Source organism: Berghia stephanieae, chromosome 12 (genome assembly GCF_034508935.2).
Source record: "Berghia stephanieae isolate SIO BIC M18660-M18661 chromosome 12, UCSD_Bste_1.3, whole genome shotgun sequence".
Classification (NCBI taxonomy): Eukaryota; Metazoa; Mollusca; class Gastropoda; order Nudibranchia; family Aeolidiidae; genus Berghia; species Berghia stephanieae.
The window spans coordinates 14,777,778-14,797,793 of record NC_088371.1 but is presented as its reverse complement, the minus strand read 5'-3'; the positions used below and the strand labels follow the sequence as shown (position 1 = coordinate 14,797,793).

Sequence of the window (20,016 nt, the reverse complement as noted above, 5' to 3'; positions counted from 1 at the left end):
TCAGCGCCATTGGCCACACAGTGCAGCCAAAGCAGAATCTGTTCTACTGGCCAATAGCCGCACAGTATAGCCGGTCTTGAAAGGCAAATACAATAAGGTAATCCAATCCTACTTTGTACAAAAGTACTATCAAATGAACCACTGGTATCATTTCTTTCATCAGAACATTCAATTAGCCCTAGGGGGTATTTTAATTTAAATTTTGTGCCCAATTCGAATGTCACTTTGTATTAGCTTGTCATTCTCATGCTGCCTCGATCAGGTTTCAGCCATTTTGAGACGGAAATGCGAATATAACCTCAGTGCTGAAAGAGTTAATCATTATTTTGTTGCCAATCACGGGGATGAATGAGCACTTTGGAACCACTGAGAGAATTGCTCTATAAGGTATAATAGACAAATATTTTCCTCTTCAACTCCACTAAATAAAAGACAAAATAAATTTAAAAATAATCCCACAAAGAGACATAATGGATTTAGACAGTCACCTCTTGAAAATATGATGAAATAAAAATAAAATAATAATTACCATTCTTTTCATTTTCTGATAAATTCAAAGCTGGGACCATCTCAGTGTCATTTGCCTTCATGGACTTTTTTTGCTCAGCGTTGCCTTTGGGCTTTTTTACATTTTCCTTATCATTTTGATTTCTTGGGCTTTTATTTGCCTGATTATCCTCCTGCGGTTTCTCCTTTCTAGGAGTTATTCCAACAAAGCGAGGGAGTTTCGGTTTAGGTGGTGGCTCTGATTTTTGTTGCTCTTCTTCTTTCTGCTGTGGGTTAGCCTTTGCTGCGGCAATTTTCTTAGGATCAAGGCCAACAAAACGTTCTGAGGGTCTTCTCTTTAATGGTGGCTTATCTTCCATTTGGTCTTGAGCGAGTAAAGATATTTTTCTCTTTTTGATCGGGGGTCTTGACTTTGAATCTTTTGATGTCTCATCCTGTTTGATATCTTCATCCTTTGTCGTGCTATTATTATCATTCTTCCCATTGGTCATATCCCCATCTTCCTTGATGGGTTCCAAATTACCATTTCCTTCCACCTGCTTCTCTTCTTGTTTAGTGTCAGTGGTTGCATCATTATTCTGACTACCCTCTTTCTGTTCCTGGGACTGCTCCACAGGTTCAGAGTGTGTCTCTGCTTTTGAATTTTCCTGTTTACTCTCAGCATCGGTCTTTTTCTTATCTTTGTCTTTCTTAGACGACTCTTTTTTATTCAAAGACTTTTTTGGTTCCTCCTTATTTTTTGAATCTTTCTGATTTCCTGCAGCTTGTTCAGGAACAGATTTAGGTTCTCCACTCTCTGCAGAATTTCCATTTTCTGCATTTTCAGAACTTCCTTCCTGAGGGTTGTTTCCCTCTTTGCTTTCTACAAGAGCCCCATCTTTCACTTCACCTTCATTAGTTTTGTCATTAACCACTGCGTCACCACTTTCCTCACCCAATTCTTTTCTCTCCTGATCTTTACCAGCAGCCGCCTTTGTTAAATCAGCCTCTTCAGCATTAACTTCCTTTCCAGAGCCGGGCTTTTCAGGTGATATCTCCTTTTTAATTTCTTTGCTATTTCCATTATCTTTGTCATCTGATTTTGCCGTTTGTTTGTCTTTATTACTGTTTGTAGAAGTCTTTGAGTTTTTCACTCCTAAAACAGCTGATGGCTTCACGTTTGGTCTTTTCTTCACATCCTTCTGCTGGTGATTTGTGTTTTTATCATTTGATGATGTCTGTTTTGAAGATGTCTCTGGCTTTGCTTGTGAGCTGTCAGTTCCAGCAGCTTTAACTTTTTTCCGTGGTCGTGTTGTAGACTGTTCTGAGTCTGATTCTTTACTCATCTTGACCACTTTGTCCACTTTTTTCTGTTTGTCCATCAGTGAATCTGCTGCGATTAAAAAACCACTCTTGTCAGTTCGGCTGGTTTCAGACCCTTTCTTCTTCCTTTCATCTACATCATCAGTCTTGCTGTTATCTTCCTCTGTCTCATCGATGACTTCATGATTTTTGTCTTCTTCATTCATTGAATTCAGGACATCTATTACAGTCTTGGAAGCTTCTATTGCTGAAAGAAAAACGTCAATTAAATTTTAAATAAAATCAAGTCTAATAATCTATTTCTTAAATCACAAATAAAAAATGTTTTCATAGCTCATGAGCTTATGGTATAAAAATAAGGAAAACTGGCATGAATAAATCAGTAAAACACACGGAATTTATGCGTGACTTCATGATTTTTGTCTTCTTCATTCATTGAATTCAGGACATCTATTACAGTCTTGGAAGCCTCTATTGCTAAAAAACCCCCCAAAAAACAACGAAAAAACATCAAGTAAATTTTATAATAAAATCATGTCTAATAATCTATCTTTTAAATGACAAATAAAAAATGTTTTCTTAGCTCATGAGCTTATGGAATAATTAGGAATAATGACATAAGTAAATCAGTACAACGTTAGTAATTTATGCGTGAATCAGGCTTATTAAGTGATTGTGGAATATTTCAAACCTTATTGTGAGTTCAACAAATAAAAATCAAAAAATATTAAATAAAAAATGGTGTCCTTTTTGTTTTAATACTCTTACAACATCCGTCATGGCCTATAGCCAAGCACCTATTCACACCAGAGTTGAGTGGGGTAATGCGTGATTAGTGCCTTACCCAAGGACATAACATTGAAACTAGAATTTTCCACAATCATAGTCGTCCATTTGGTCACTGACTATCCTCAACATTTCCTTTTGTGACAAGATCAGATACCACATCGCTAAACCAATGAACCACAAAAAAATAAATATGATTTATTTCTTAATCTTTCATTTCTTTTTATTTTCTATTTTTAATTTGCACTTTTAATTAGAGCAATTTACTTATTCATCCGAACGAATAATAATATTTAGCATGTCATGATAGTCAAAACATACTTGGTGCATTGTTACTGTCATCCTTTTTTGGATGACTTTCCTTGGTGTCCGTTTCACTACCGCTTCCTTTCCCATCACTCCCACTTTTAGCAGCCTTGGAGTCCTTGACCCTCTGCATCCATTTATTTTTGACGTCCGTTGCTACTTTTGTCTCGATCTGGGCTATGGCTTGTCTTATGGCATCTGCTGCGTTTTCATCATCTGTAAATAAAACAACAATGATGAAGGTAAAAATGGGACCGATCTTTGTCACAAAAATCTGAATTTTTAATATAAAAGTTGCATAGAAATACATTGCTTTTGTCAAAATAGACAATATGAATGGAAGTAAATTTGAAAGAAAAAAAAAAAAAGAAAAACTAATTAAAAGAAGACAAACACAATAAATAAATAAATAAATAAATAGATAAATAAATAAATTAATCCAAAATAAATAAATAAATAAATAAATAAAACAAATCAATAAACCCCAGAAATCAGGACAAACTTAAAGCAGGTTCCATTCCTGTATGAAGGGGACTGTAGGCTTTGGTCTTTGACAAAGAAAAATTGTGTTGATGTTTTGCCAGTTCCGTCCTTCTTTTCCAAACAACATGGACAAAAAAATAAACATATGTATTTTATATTTTGATTAGAGTTCTTTGTTACATAAGCATTTATTTACATTTCTGAGCTTCAGTCACAAAATGTATTTTTAATAATCTCAGAGAATGAATTTGACTTGATTAGTGACACCAGTAGCCAACCAGTCTTGTGACTTGTTTTGAATGAAAAGGCAAGCAAAATTGAGTTTGATCAGTCACTGGATATGTGACAATAACAGTAAAATTTCAGGCCCACAATGGCAACATAGGGTAAGGCATTTAAACAAAATGTTACCTCACAAACAAATAAATAAATAAATAAAATAAAATAAACAAAATCCTCTTTATTCATCCCCAAGGAAAATTTGTCTTTAAGGTCTATTACGAGGAAAACTGGAATAACCCAGGGGCCAGCTGCAGAACAGCATCGCAAAGTGACTTGCCCAAGGCCACACAGCACTGTGGATAGTCTTAACTCGTACCTTTCAGCTACACAGCAAATATCATACCATGACTGTATTATGAATACTTTTGTAAGAGTGATATTCCAAAATTGACACCTTCCAGGCCATTCCAACTGTATGAAATGGACATAAATTTTGAAGGAATAAATGATGCATGATCAGAGCATTGAATATGGCGAAACAATGGGATTGAGTGATGTGATTATGAATGTTTAATAATTATTATTTTCCGAGCTTAATAATACATTTGGTGTGAAAAGACTTGATGATAAAGAATAATACCCCCTTTTCTACCATTCACAGATTGATGACTAACCTCTGATAAGGGCAAAGCTCAAAGCCTCTTGGAAAGTAGAGTAGGCCGCATCATTTCTCATGAGTTTTACTGTTTAGAAAAGAAATTAAAATAATGTGAGCGCTTGTGCAATCATCAAGAAATATGAGGGCTCTTTCAGAAATAACCGAAAAATGCCCATTGCTCAGCAACCAGTGGAGATTTTTAAATTCTGTAAACGACATGATATTTCTTATTTCCTTACAAATATTCCCAGAAATTATGAAGTGCATCATTTTGCACAATGAATTTCTAGACGATTTTAAAGATGGCGGCCCACCTTGAAACTTGGTCAAAGGAGGAAATCAGAGCTGTCATACGTTTTTTGAATGCCAAAAGTCTGAATCCTACCGAAATTCATAAAGAACTTCAGAGTGTATATTATGGTGAGCATGTTATAAGCCGTACACAAGTCTATCACTGGTGTAATTTGTTTGAAGCCGGCCATTCCGACTTGACAGACAGGGAAGGGAGAGGGCGTTCGATAACTGCGACGTCAGAAGACAATGTGAAGCGAGTTGATGAGCTTATTCGTCAAGACAGGAGGTTGAAACTTCATGAAATCGCAAGCAGTCTTAAAATTTCGGAAACTTCTGCCCATAGAATTGTATTTGATGAACTTGGCTACAGAAAAGTCAGCGCAAGATGGGTTCCTAAGCAATTGACAGACAATCATAAAGAACAAAGATTGGACATCTGCAGGGAACTTTTGAGAAGAAGCAAGAGCTCACGCAGGGTTCACGGGCATACTGCCAACGCCGGCGGAGACTTTCTAGGGTACGATGTGACTTTTCTTGACAGCATAGTCACCGGTGATGAGACTTGGTTGCACCATTGCACCCCAGAAACAAAGCAAGATTCGATGACATGGAAACATCCATCCTCATCTGTCGCGAAGAAATTCAAAGTCATGCGGTCAGCAAAGAAAATAATGGGAACTATTTTCTGGGACAGTCGTGGTGTTATTCTGTTCGAAACCTTACAACCTGGAGAAACAATCAATGCTGCAAGGTACTGCCAAACTCTTGACAAGCTTAGGGAGGCCATTCGCAGAAAGCGCCCAGGGCAGTTGACCAACAGGGTCATTTTGCAACACGACAACGCTACACCCCACACAGCACGAGTGACGCAAGGTTGGCTAGAGAAATATGGATGGGAGATTTTGCCACACCCACCACACAGTCCAGACCTCGCACCATCTGATTATCACCTCTTTGGGCCACTGAAACGCGAGCTGGCAGGAAAGCGCTTTGATGTCGATGAAGAGCTTGTTGACCATGTGTGGAAATGGCTACAAAACCTTGACGGAAATTTCTTCCGAGAGGGTATCTATTCCATGGTGCGGCGTTGGCAGAAGTGTGTCGACAGACTTGGCTGTTACGTAGAGAAATGAAGGACGAGTCAAGGTATGAACACGTGCAAGAATTTTGTTGATAGCATAAAAAACGCGGATTTTACAGGCATTTTTCGGTTAATTATGAAAGAGCCCTCGTATAAACAGTTTTGTAACATAGTTAAAAAATATCACAAATGATTGAAAACAGACTGAAGACAGGGATCATGAACTTTTCAAAGTAAAAATCTGCAATCTACCAGAAAATACTTATCACTGTCTTTTGTTGTTTTTTTTTTAAAAGCTTCAAAATTTAGGAGCCTGAGTTTGTAGAAATTAAGCAGATAGAAGTAACTAACTGTTATCCTTTGAAGTAGATGCTAGTCAAACTACTCTCTGCAATATCTAACACACTTGGCTATCCAAATACTGTTGAATGGATTAGAGGTTAAAAAAAAAGGCTTGAGCCCATTACTGATACCGTATTCCTCAGTCTCATATAAATTTGTAGATTTACTTTCTTTCTTTTTTTTACCTTTAGTAACTCCAATAAGCACTGATGACTGTAGCTGAAACATAGAATGTCCTCCTTGGTTGGCAGCCTTGAGGGACACCATGGCAGCATCCTTGGCAAACTCATAGGCTTTCAACTGGAAGAAACAGTTGGCAATCTCGTGGAAGAGGCGGGCTGTCACTTCACTGTTTCTCGGGAGATGGGCTCTTCTGGCAAAGCTGGTTGATGGATATAGATAAAAAAAAAACATAAACAAAAACAAACAATAAAAACTTGAGTATTTCTATAGTGCATTATCCACTAATCGTACTCAAAGCACTTTAAAAAGGGTCCCTAGCATCTGGATGAACGTTGTATTGTGACACAGCTGGGGAGGGGGGTTCATGACTACACAAATGAGACAATGACTTTGCTGCCAAAATAGATTGTCATAATGTTATAATGAGAGACTATTAGAAGCTGCTGCCAACATAAATCTTATCATGAAGCAAGGACTAGGGCAAAAATAATTTTATCTCAAGGATTAAATGGTCTCATTGAGATGTCAATAGATCAATATCAGATGAAAGCCAATATACAACCTGATTGGTTTGGTATCCAAATTTTACTGCTCTCTTAGTGGAAACAGTTAGGTTTGTGGCTTTACCAGGAAAAATAATAAAGGACTTGTGTATCAACCTGATAACCCATAATATAATGCAGCTGAAAAAAATCAAGCAGTTTCACGGAAGTCAATAATTTATTATCAGTGTATTTCGATAAAATGGAATAATTTTTTTCTACCAATAATAATAATAATATAATAATAATAATAATAATATATAATAATAATAATAATAATAATAATATAATAATAATAATAATAATAATAATAATAATAATAATAATAATAATAATAATAATAATAATAATAATATATAATAATAATATATAATAATAATAATAATAGATCTTTATTGTCCATAAATATAGCAATTTTTCATTCAGTTACACTTGTTATAACGTTATATTATGATAACTATAACATTGAACATATATTACACTCCTACTTATTCTCTCTCTCTCTCTCTCTCCCTTCCTCTCTTTCTTTCACACGTGCGATATACACAACATAAACATATTCATTTCATTTTCAATTTGTTACAATTGTGGCAATTCGACACCAAATATTATCATCATTATTAATTGGTCAATTAATCTAACATTAAATAAATTAATCAGTCAATACATCAGTCCTTGGTTTTGCTGTACCATATGAAATATTCAACATTTTTATTGCTGAAGGAACAAACGTTGAATGAACGTTTATTTATCCAAACTTGTAAAACGTAGTAGATAAGGTATGACTGATGATTAATATATTTTTCACCTTAACTCATTTTGAAAGAAAAAATGGTTTATCATGCATGGAGCCAAAGAATTTTGATCTGAAATGTAAACAACAGCATGTTTTCATCTAAACTGTACTTGTATAACAAATCAATTTTATTAAGAAACCTAGAATGGTGTGAGTACTCACAATTCCAAAGCTTTTTCATGCTTTTTCTCAAATATGTAAGTACGACCAAGATGTTCCAGGGCTCTAGACTGGATGAAATTGTTTTGACTGGAAAGGCAGGGAAAATTGTAAAATCAAAAAAGATATAAAATTAAAAATTCCCATATTATTCTATACCAGGGATTTAATTATTTTAATCTCTAGTTTTAAAACTCACAATTATATCAAAATACATCGCTTTACTTAAACAATTCAATTTCAAAAGCCAATCACCATAAAAAAAACCCAAAAAAAAACAACAAATAACCAACACCCCCCCCCCCCCCCCAAACACACAAATAAACAAACAACTCTAGTTTTAAACTCAAAAATTGTATCAAAATACATTATATTACTTAAGCAAATCTAATCCTAAATGCCAATAACAAAAAAAAAAAAAAACAAAATAAAAAATCAAAAAAAAAAAATCGGAAATACTGAAGATTTGACATCCCAGAAAATTTGAGACTAAAAAGACTTAGGTCCATTGATTCTAGATGTAAAGATAAATTCTAATACATAAACGAATTTAAACAGAATGAATGTGACGAAGTTGGTAGATGTAATGAGTAATACTGACATGACTTCTCCAATTTTTAGATCAGCGTTGTGATGCATCCTGGCTTTATCAAAATTTTGTTTCTCAGAACTGGCACTTCCCATGAAACTGTGCAACTGAGAAGTTTTGAAAGAAAAAACATAATTAAAAAAAGCAAGATTTGATATTGCGATCATGCAACTTATAATTAACTTACAAAGTGTTTATTACAAATCTCAAAAACACATTAATCTTAAAAATAACGGTGATAACAATAATCAGAATCATGCTCATGATGATGGTGACTACTGCAATGACAGTAGCAACAACTATAACGACAATAATAATAACAACAAGAAGTACTTAATCATTACAGGAATTATAAAAGAAAATGTATTGTTTGCTATTTTTATAAAGAGGTGTATGGGGATTTTAAAAAGAGACCCCCCCCCCCCCCACCTACCACAAAAAAAAAAATTTAAATAAAAAATTACAAGATTCAGGCAATGGATCACATATTGATACATTTTAAAAATAAAAATAAAATTCTCTTTATTCATTCCCCATGGGGAAATTTGTCTCTAGGGTCTATCCCAATGGAAAACTGGAATAACACAAGTGCAAATGTGACAAAATGAGCTAGGGTGAGGAGTCTTGATCAAGGCAACACAATTCGGCCAGTAGTCTAACTCGGTACCTTCTGTGAGCAAAGCATAGACCATAATGCTGAAAAGCAGGCTGCCCCTATCTATAATTTTTTTTTTCAAAAGGCAAAGGCTGTAGTTCAAGACAAAATCCTTACTTTTGCAAAGTTCATCAATCTTCTTTTGGACCAGCCGTCAATGTTCTTTAATCTCTTCAACATTTTCATCGCTTCATTGCCTCTCTTGAGTACATCATCAAATTGCTTGTCAGCATATTCTGATTTTTACAAAGGGCATAGTGGAGATCATTGCATTAAAACATTTTGCAGCGTATCCAATACCGAGAAACACCCCCCCCCCCCCCCCCCAAAAAAAAAACAAAAACAAAAACAAAAACAAACAAAAAAACAAAAACATAACAAAAACAAACAAAAGAAAAAAGAAAAACTCAACTCTAATCTTATCTTACAGGCATGGTATTTCTGTTGAATATGGACAATATTGTTGGTTGAACAAAGGTTCATATTTGTGACCAGTCATTTATAAACAGTAACATGATGCTTCTATTATATATATATGTAATAATCTTGTTATTGTGGTATCTTGTTATTTGGGTTGCAGGGGGTACATACAATAATGAAGCCTCTTTGTAGTTTTCTTCAAGTTACGTGTAGTTTTTAATGAGGAAGGTGTAATATAGTCGATGGAGTAAATGAGAGAGATTTGATAGGGAGGATGTATGGAGTTGTTCTGAGAGGTTTGGTGGCGAGATATTTCTTGATAATGAGGTGTAGTTTTTGTTGTTGAGAATGAGATGTGTGTAGTTGCCAGTGCCGCTATTTTGGCAGGCAGCGTGGCAGGCTTCTTGAGGCTTGGGATGAATGAAGAGGGAGTGATAGAACAAAACAAGATCTTATTTTGCGCAAGAGATATGCTGAGTTTTTTTTTCTCGCGCAATGCTCAGGGTCGTGATTGGTTCTAAGGAAGGGGCGACACTGTCAAATAAAGAAACAGAAATAACACACTATTAAATCTTACTATCTAATAGTTTTATTTCAATTAGGATTGCCCCCGACGTGAGTCGGGAGGCGAATGACCAATGCATGTTATATAATGGAATAGAAAATGAAGATTGGCACTCAGCCCTCAACGTAAGTCGAGTGGCGATACGGCCAATGCATGCTATATAATGGAATAGAAAATGAAGATTGGCACTCAGCCCTCAACGTAAGTCGAGTGGCGATACGGCCAATGCATGTTATATAATGGAATAGAAAATGAAGATTGGCACTCAGCCCTCAACGTAAGTCGAGTGGCGATACGGCCAATGCATGTTATATAATGGAATAGAAAATGAAGATTGGCACTCAGCCCTCAACGTAAGTCGAGTGGCGATACGGCCAATGCATGTTATATAATGGAATAGAAAATGAAGATTGGCACTCAGCCCTCAACGTAAGTCGAGTGGCGATACGGCCAATGCATGTTATATAATGGAATAGAAAATGAAGATTGGCACTCAGCCCTCAACGTAAGTCGAGTGGCGATACGGCCAATGCATGTTATATAATGGAATAGAAAATGAAGATTGGCACTCAGCCCTCAACGTAAGTCGAGTGGCGATACGGCCAATGCATGTTATATAATGGAATAGAAAATGAAGATTGGCACTCAGCCCTCAACGTAAGTCGAGTGGCGATACGGCCAATGCATGTTATATAATGGAATAGAAAATGAAGATTGGCACTCAGCCCTCAACGTAAGTCGAGTGGCGATACTGCCAATGCATGTTATATAATGGAATAGAAAATGAAGATTGGCACTCAGCCCTCAACATAAGTCGAGTGGCGATACGGCCAATGCATGTCATATAATGGAATAGAAAATGAAGATTGGCACTCAGCCCTCAACGTAAGTCGAGTGGCGATACGGCCAAAATTAGTAATATAATGATAATCGAATAAACATGAATATTTACCAAGTGAGATAATGGCATCGAATATGCCAACATCATTAAGCATAAAAGCATAAGATATAAATCACTACCAACAATCTCAGAAGTTTGGTATAATTCTATGATGCAGGGCATCATCAGGACATTATACAGCTATAACGATTAATGACCAAGAAAGCTTGACAGACAGACCAATAACTGAGCATACAGCTAGTCAGACAATAGGTACTTATGCCTATATGTGTATCAGGTGACAGGCATATAGATAGTTGAATAGATTATTAGGTAGATTGATATGTAGCCAACTGTAATCTCATACTAAGTAATTGAAAAGGTAAATATATAAAGATGGGTACATATGTGCATAGGCAGACAGATTAGTAAGTATACAGATAGATAGGTCCGTAGGTCGGTCGGTAGATGGATGGATGGATAGATAGATAGATAGATAGATAGATAGATAGATAGATAGATAGATAGATAGATAGATAGATAGATAGATAGATAGATAGATAGATAGATAGATACAGAGAGATATAGATGGATAGATGGAAGGGATGTGACAGTGACAGGATAATTATACCAACAACATTAGAGTAGGCCGATATTATTTACAAATCACCAGTAATAAAGATCGTGGTAAGTTTGTAATCGTGATAAACAGATTATTGCTAGCACTCATGTAATCAATTAAATAGACTAAGTATTTTCCTCATGACAGATACAAGTTATACTGGCACGTATTCGATTTACTGTCATTACACAAAGGCATTAACAATCCATGGAAATGATATGAATAAAATAAGAAATCACGATGTCAATAATTAAAACAATAAATGCAACAGCAATAATAATAATATATAATAATAATAATAATAATAATAATAATAATAATAATAATAATAATAATAATGCTTATGACAATGTTAATAATAAAATTTCAACATACCTGTCAAATAAAGAAACAGAAATAACACACTATTAAATCTTACTATCTAATAGTTTTATTTCAATTAGGATTGCCCCCGACGTGAGTCGGGAGGCGAATGACGTTGAAGCGAGGTGCGCCACTGGTTTTATCCTTTCTCCCCACTTAAGTGCGACGGCGCGCAGCATACCGCAAGACGAATAGAAGGAGACCATAACAGAAAGTGCTATTTAAAAAAATACAAGAAGTATGAAACCATCATACTATATATATTTTAATATTATCTGATAAAATTTGAGTAAAAATAAATCCATAATTCATTGACTAGAATGGGTTTTACTTCATGAAAACATGTTAAATGGATGTATGTAAGGTTTTGACAAGTGGCACAGAAAAAATAATATTCTTCTTATTTTTGTATTGACTGCTGTTTAGACAAAAGACGCTGTACCTTTTTCCATGACGACCAATTCATCTTCGAGTTTGTCACAAATGCGATCTTTGCCTCTTGGTTCTTGTGGAATCTCCTCTTCCTCTTTCAATTTCTTTGTTTCCTCCTCATCTTTCTTCTTTTTGTCATCATCCATTACCTCTGTCTCATCTGAAATTGTCACTTTTTTCTTTGTGCTGGCCTCAATATTTTCTGGCAGGGAGAAAAAGGTGCAATAACAATACGAGATAAATGACCGAAATATAAAATTCTGAAATAGATCAAAAGAGCTTCATTATTTAGCAAAATCACAAGGAAAATCTGTATTAACCCCCCTCCCGAATAAGAAAAACAAGGAAACAAAAACAAAACCCAGGTGGAAAAATACAGGCCTGCTTTTCATAAAAATTCATTTTTACATTGTCAATGGTATTTATCATTTCATCCCTTAACATTTAGTTACATACTGAGATCCAAGATAACAATCTTCATATGGCCTTTTTCCCTTTAACAAATAGTTTGGTTGGTGGAATCAGACAAATTATGTTGACTGATAAAAAAAAAAAATAATAAAGATATGGGATGATATTTAAAGAATTTGCAAGTGATGGATCAATAGGGTTCAATAGTCTGATGTCACGTCTGCCCAGCAACGAGCAGCTTGGTTCTAAACAAAGAAAATCGGTACTTTTAATTCTTCATGCTGGCTAGAACTTTTTCACATGTCATGTGACCAGAATGTATAATAGTGAAAGCATGATCAGTTTTATAATGTTTTCTCCTCTGGATACACTTTTATGCTCGTCAGAGAAGTATTTCATAAGGCTGTCCGCCATGTTCCGATAGTTTAGAACCAGTTATTAAGTTACAATGCATCATTAAGAGGGAAGTGACATCAGGACTGTTGAAGCCAATTATAAGTTCAATATAATAACAATGATGATGATGATAATGATAAAAATAATGTTAACAATAATAATAATAACAACAACAACAACAACAACAATAATAATATAATAATAATAATAATAATAATAATAATAATAATAATAATAATAATAATAATAATAATAATAATAATAATAATAACAATAATAATAATAATAATAATAATAATAATAATATATAATAATAATAATAATAATAATAATACTAATACTAATAATAATAAATAAAATAATAATAATAATAATAATAATAATAATAATAAATAATAATAATAATAATAATAATAATAATAATAATAATAATAATAATAATAATAATAATAATAATAATAATAATTTCAACAATAATTTATTTCATCATTTCGGAAATTCTTTGTAGTAATGTGTGATACATAATAAAAAAATTACAATTAATATTTGCAACCACAAGCTCAAGCTCATTTCACAAAGCATTAATTAGAAGAAAATAAATGGTCAGTAGTAAAAAAATAAATGTTTATAGTTTACTAAGAATCAAAACGGAATAAGTGTAAATTTCGTATATATATAATGTACATTAAACAGATATAAATGATTATGAGACAAAACTCTATCATAATCAATGTAACTATGTATTTGTTAATGAAACAAAACTGTATTTTGGAAATAGATCAAATATTCATTAAAAGGTCACTGGGGAACATAATGAAACCAATAATCCAAAATATTGAATGATGCTATTTCATTAACATTTTAAAAAATTGAAGTCTGAAAACAGAATTTATCTCACATCGCAATTTCTCCTATCTTTTCTTTGGCTATAATTACAGACCTTATTACTTTATCAAAGACAGCAGTAACAGCAGTGAGACTCAGACTTTATTGGTTGCAACCCAGGTTGCATCACAGTTACCTCCTAGTGAAAATGGTAAGATATTTGTTTAGAGTAAAACTGAGCCCTGCTTGTGAGCCCTGCTTGTAGAGGGTAAAAGAATCTAAAGGTAGAAAACTAAAACACTTGCATTTTCAATATTGGCATTCTCAAAATAATGTTAAATGAAAAAACAAATAAACAAACAAAACAACAATTAAAAGAAAGATCAAAATATGAAGTCTTATATTGATTGGTTAGTTGTTTTGAAGAGAGTGCGGCATGGGATTATGTATATATATATATGTATTGACCGCCAAGCAAATGGTAATTAATGGGACAAAGGTTCAAGACATAGTGGTATAATAAAGTTTTGCTGTATTCTAATACAGATTGCTGTGTTCAATGTTAATGGACATCATAATGATATGACGAAAGGAAAATTAAATAATTGTGATATAAAAAACATGGGTTTGGAGGATATCAGATCAATAATCAATTCTGATCGGTATGATCAGTAATTAAGAAAAAGAGATATTTGGAAGGGAAAGTGAATACTAAGATGCTAGAGGCTGTGGACTGGAAAAAGTAAGGTGCAAAATTGAATATAGAACATTCAATAATCAAAAAACAATTTTTAATCAGATCGATTGTTTTGGGCTAAAAACCCTTTTTCAGCCAATAACACAAACAGCAAAAACGTTAATCCATCAATTTTAATCCAGAGAGATGGCAGCCAATATTAGGTACTTCTAGTTGGTAAATATGAAGTTAAAATGTCTGGATTTAAAGATATATAATACTATATTTGTGTAGCTATGTGGTCTTGTGGTAAGACACTTGCTATCGGATTGGAAGGTCCTGGGTTCGAGCCTTGTTCGGCGCATAGTTGAATCATTGGAAAGGTTCTTTACTCGTGTAAAATGAGAACCTGGCCGTTAACAGCAATGTGTCTGTCCAAAATAATTGTAATATCGCCTTACAGGCGTCATTTCCCGTCCTACATGTTAAATGTTGCTGTTGGCCAGGGATCCTTTGTTTAGTGGATATTGCGCTTTATATATGCTCAATTTAAAAAAAAATAAATTTGGGGGGTTATTTCCTGAAGAAGGGTTTGAGCCCAAAACGTTTGGTGTTTGGTACTTTGTTCTTTTTAACAACTGTTACACATTTATTTTTGCACATTATTTGTAAGGGAAACAATCTTTCAATAAAAAACTTTCCACTGGTCACTCAAAAAATTACAAAAACTGAACTGATTATTGGTAATAATTATTCTCAACTTCGCAATGTATCTCTGACAGCTAAAGATGTACCGTACCCCCTTAAAAAAAACTGACACTATTATTTTTCAAACTGCAAGTGTAAAATCCATTGGTCAAGATCCCCACAATTCACTTTTTCCTCAAAACATCATTTCTGAATATATCCCCTTTTAAAAAATTGAAAACAAAAGTCTCTGGCACAAGAGGGTCAATGCGGTAAACTAGACACCTACAATGTTCATAAATTAGTGACATTCTATTATTTTCTTCTAATTTGCAATAAATAAAATGATATAAATAATCAAGTCCTTCGACTAATTATTACTGTAAAGTCATTATTTTATTTAAAATAATGTTCTTTATCGATATGGGTTCACTTTGTGTCTACAACACAATTAATACATTAATAATACTACATTCAAGTTCAAGAAAATGGGAAAAGTAGCTTTCATCGATATCGCAGATATAATCCAGTTATAAAAGAGGGAGAGAGTGAAACAGTTATTTGATTATATAATGAGCGGGAATCCACGTTGTACTCACTAAACAATCTGTAAAGTCTTCGTGACACTACTGGAATAATGTAAAAACACAAATCAATTTATACCCCTTTTCTTTTGAGAAAAACCCAATTTTACTGTAACATAATAGCAAATATATTATGAGGCAATGATGGTTCAACAAAATCAAAATGAGATCTGGCGTAGTACTTGCCTATAGGTGGTGGAATGGTTACTGTAAGGCTGTTTGTACATAACAATTGCCAAAAAGACAACTTGTACTGTATGAAATGGAAATTTGGTTCAATATGACCCGATTGGGAAATAAATATGATAAATTCATGGAAATGTACTTTTTTAACAGTTCATATTTTATTCATTTTAGACAAGGAGGGGACAACTCTTACTATGGCTAAATCTCCCATCCAATAGGATTGGAATATATAGCAATATCATTTATTGTATCAATGCATGTCTGTTGTAAGTGTGATGGTGTTGATGAGAAAGAACGGCAACAAACGGACAACACAAATCTGTCCACAGTGAGAATGACAATGATGATAACAAAAATAAAACAAAACAAAACAAGAAAAACCTACCTGTTTTCCTTTGACTTTGTCTTGTCTCAGATTCCCTGACAGCTTCATGCAATGACATGACTGATTTCTTCAATCCATCTCTCATTCCTCTGTCATCGGCATTCAAACTCTTGGACAGAGACTCCTAAAATATTGGAAATTATCAAGGGGAATTTATTAAAAGATGAAAAAAGTAAAGACTTGCAAAACACTCTCTAGTTCATTTTGATGACTTTGGTATATGTGACCCCTTGTCTCAAAACGGTATTAAGTAGGGATGATTAAGATGCTGAAAATGGAATTTGTAGCCAGAAATATCATGCTTAAGTTGAGTTTATATGCTTTATAGAGGAGAAGGCATATTATATTTTACAGTGCTAAATACCAACGTTTCATATTTTTGACCAGTTTAATTATAATTTGACTTTTTAGTATCTGGTCCATTCCTTCAGCCGTTTTGAGACCTTGACATTATACTTATAAGCCTTCATCACTATTTTCAGTCACGTCTGGTTGAAGTGGGCCAAACTGGACTTAAACAAGAGATAGAACTATCCCCTTTAATTATTGTTTTAAAAAATATCTAAATACTTGAGTAATGGGTGTAGCCTTGTAGGTAATGTCACTTCCTTCATCAGAGCTTTTCTCATTGGCAGACAGTTTATCCTTATCCTTCTTGCTACTTTCTTGCTTTTTATCCTTCTTGTCTGTGTCTTTCTTGGACGGCTTCTCTTCTTCTTTTTTCTCTGCATCTGCTTTACTCGTATCTTCAGTAACGACAATTGTTACATCAGGTTTCTTCAAATTTTCTTCCTTTTCCTCACTCTCCTCTTTCTTTGGCTCATATTTCAAGTTTTCTTCAGTACTTACAGCTTCTTTTTCAGCCTCCTTTTCTTCTTTTTCCGTACTTTTTCCATCATCTCCGGTATTAGCTTTCACTGTTACTTCTTCTGCTTTTTCTTGCTTTTCTTCCTGTTTGTCTTCTTTCTTAACAACTTCTTCCTCCTTTTTACTTTCTGTATCTACATTTTTATTCTCTTCATCTTTTGTTTTCTCCTGCTCAACCTTTTCTGTGTTCTCAGCAGATATTTTGGCAGTTTCACTGTCAATCTCTTTCTTAACATCTAAATTTTCTTTATCTTCATTTTGTCCTTCACCCTCAACTTTCTTTTCACCTTCATCTCCCTCATTCTCTGTCTTTACATTCCCCTCAGCATTTTCTTCCCCAACTTTTCCATCTTCTTTGTCAACTTGTCCTTTGTCCTTATCTTCATTTTCACCTTCACCAGCCTTCCCATCTGTTTCATCTTTCTCCTCTTCCTTCTTCCCATCATCGACAACCCCTTGTGTCTCTTCTCCTTCTTTTTTCTTCTCTCCATCCTCTTCTGCTTCATGCTTAGCTTCTTTTCCTTCTTCTCCCTGGTTTTCATAATCTGAAGCGGTAAGCCCAGTCAGTTCAGGATCTTCCCCAGTATTCCTGGCAGAGTCTGCTACACCCGACGCTGACCCCTCACTCCCTTCACCTTCAACTTCACCTTCCTTAGCTACATCAGGTTCAGTTTCATTTTGAATTTCCATTTCAGCTTCCGCCTTCTCCTGCTCTTGTTGCAATTGTTTTTCCAGCATCTCTCGTTCTTTTTGTTCTTGCAACAACTTCTTGAGTTTCGCCTCCCCTGCAATCTTATGATTGACTTCAGCGAGAGCCTCCGTGATTGCCTGCTGTGCTCTTCTATCATCTGGAAAAAAAAAAAAGTTGTGTATTCCTTTAAAGCTCATAATTTTCTTAAACAACATACCATCACCTAGCTGAAAAAAAAGTGATGGGAGCAGGCGCTTATGTTATTAATAACAAGAAATGAAAGGAATAAAGTATAAAGCAGTGCCAAAAGACAATATACATATATATATATATATATATATATATAAATATATATATATATATATATATATATATATATATATATATATATATTATATATATGTATATATATATATATATATATATATATATATATATATATATTATATATATATATATATATATATATAATATATATATAATATATATTATCCATCTAAACAGAGATGAAAGAAATGAACATTTTACCTCTGAGTCTGGCATGGTCCATGGCTCTCTCAAAACTTCCATATGCTCTTTCAAAGTTTTGTAATTTGACTGAAGAAAAGAGGGAAATATCTCAGGAAAAGTATAGCACATAATATGATTGAGGTATCTAGTGAAGCCTATGGCAAAATGCTAACTTAAGTATGACTATGATTTATTGTGTCTTCATGGCTATTAAGATTATTGTTTACTCATATTTTACAGGTACACTGTTCAGTAGTTTTAATGGTAATAATAATTTAAAAAGTGGTCCTTCAAAGCCATTTGGTGCATGGAGTTGGAGTTTATCCTATTTCAATAGAGTGAAATGGATTACAACAATTGCTTGTTATCTTTTGGATAGAACACTAGCCTATCACTAGTACTCTACTTGATCTAACAGACATGGAAGTCGGAAAAAAATCTCGACTTATCCCGGGATCAATCTCGGTCCCTAAGCGTGTGAAGCGAGTGCTATACAAACTAAGCTATCGGGACCCCTTTTAATGGAAATAATCAATTATATAAAACAAAATATATCAAATCTGAACTTTAATTCCGGAATATCATTATCTATCTATATTTAGATAATAGATTCATAGCAAAATGAGATAAGAAAAGAATTACTTTTTTAAAATGCACAATTGAAAAAAAATTATCCTTTTTTAAGATAAGAGAGATCTAATTAGTCATTCAGAGCCATAAGGCTCATGGAGCTGGAATTTATATCAGTTTCAATAACAACAAATGCTTATTTCATCGCACAAAAGAAGTCTTTGTGACAACATTTTTAATGGATATCTGATGTTTCAAGATCTAAAATAAATAAATAATAATAATAATAATAATGATAATATCCATTTTTTTAAACATATCAAAAGATCATGCATTGTTTCAACATACCTTCAATAGCGCCCAACAAAACACTCGACTGCAACTGGTACAGACTGTCATTGATCTCAGCTGCTGCATGGAAAGACTTGCTAGCAGCATCCCTGGCAAACTGATAGTGATGCAGCTGAAGGAAACAGCTTGCAATCTCGTGGTACAGCCAAGCATTCTCTTTGGGGGAGTTAGCCATCTTGGTCTTTTGAGCAAGGCTGGTGGTGTAAGACGAGTTAAAATAAGAAAAAAAAAAAAGAATTCCCAATAAATGTGATTCACTGCCTTAAAACGCTATTTATATCAGGATGGTTTAGATGGTGAACACTGAATTTACAGCCAAAAGTATGAGACTTTGGCAACATGTTTTGTTTTATTTAAATGAAATAATAAATATTCTTAATGAGATAAAAAGTAAAATGTCATCTCTTTGTTTATTTTAACTTTAAATTCACTTTTCTTCATCTAGCACATCCTGCTATAATAGTTTTGAGAAAGTGGGTCAAAAACTATTTATTGATTTCCTTCTCATAAGACTCTTGCTACATCTCATTAACAAAAAAAATCGGGGTTGACAAGGTATTATTAAAGAGAACCCTGATTTCAGACCACTTTTTGACAACTCATATTTTTCCTTGAGTAAGAACTCAAAAACAACCTTTTCAGCATTTGGTGATGAGGACCCTTATAAAATTGAGCTTTTGTATAGAGCAA

At 33.9% G+C, this 20,016-nt stretch overlaps 1 protein-coding gene across 1 annotated transcript in view; it reads right to left on the bottom strand.

Moving 5' to 3' along the window:
- Nucleotides 1-20,016, bottom strand: part of LOC144958410 (uncharacterized) — a 42,723-nt gene that overhangs the window by 22,108 nt on the left and 599 nt on the right. Inside the window, exons 2-12 of the mRNA XM_078890417.1 lie at nt 19,324-19,520; nt 18,424-18,492; nt 16,338-16,461; nt 12,198-12,389; nt 9,023-9,141; nt 8,263-8,357; nt 7,665-7,751; nt 6,167-6,363; nt 4,281-4,349; nt 2,917-3,117; nt 530-2,056 (exon numbers count right to left, since the gene is read on the bottom strand). Of these exons, the coding sequence (XP_078746543.1) occupies nt 530-2,056; nt 2,917-3,117; nt 4,281-4,349; nt 6,167-6,363; nt 7,665-7,751; nt 8,263-8,357; nt 9,023-9,141; nt 12,198-12,389; nt 16,338-16,461; nt 18,424-18,492; nt 19,324-19,479 (2,836 nt within the window). The 5' untranslated portion in view covers nt 19,480-19,520. The remainder of the gene's footprint in view (nt 1-529; nt 2,057-2,916; nt 3,118-4,280; nt 4,350-6,166; nt 6,364-7,664; nt 7,752-8,262; nt 8,358-9,022; nt 9,142-12,197; nt 12,390-16,337; nt 16,462-18,423; nt 18,493-19,323; nt 19,521-20,016) is intronic.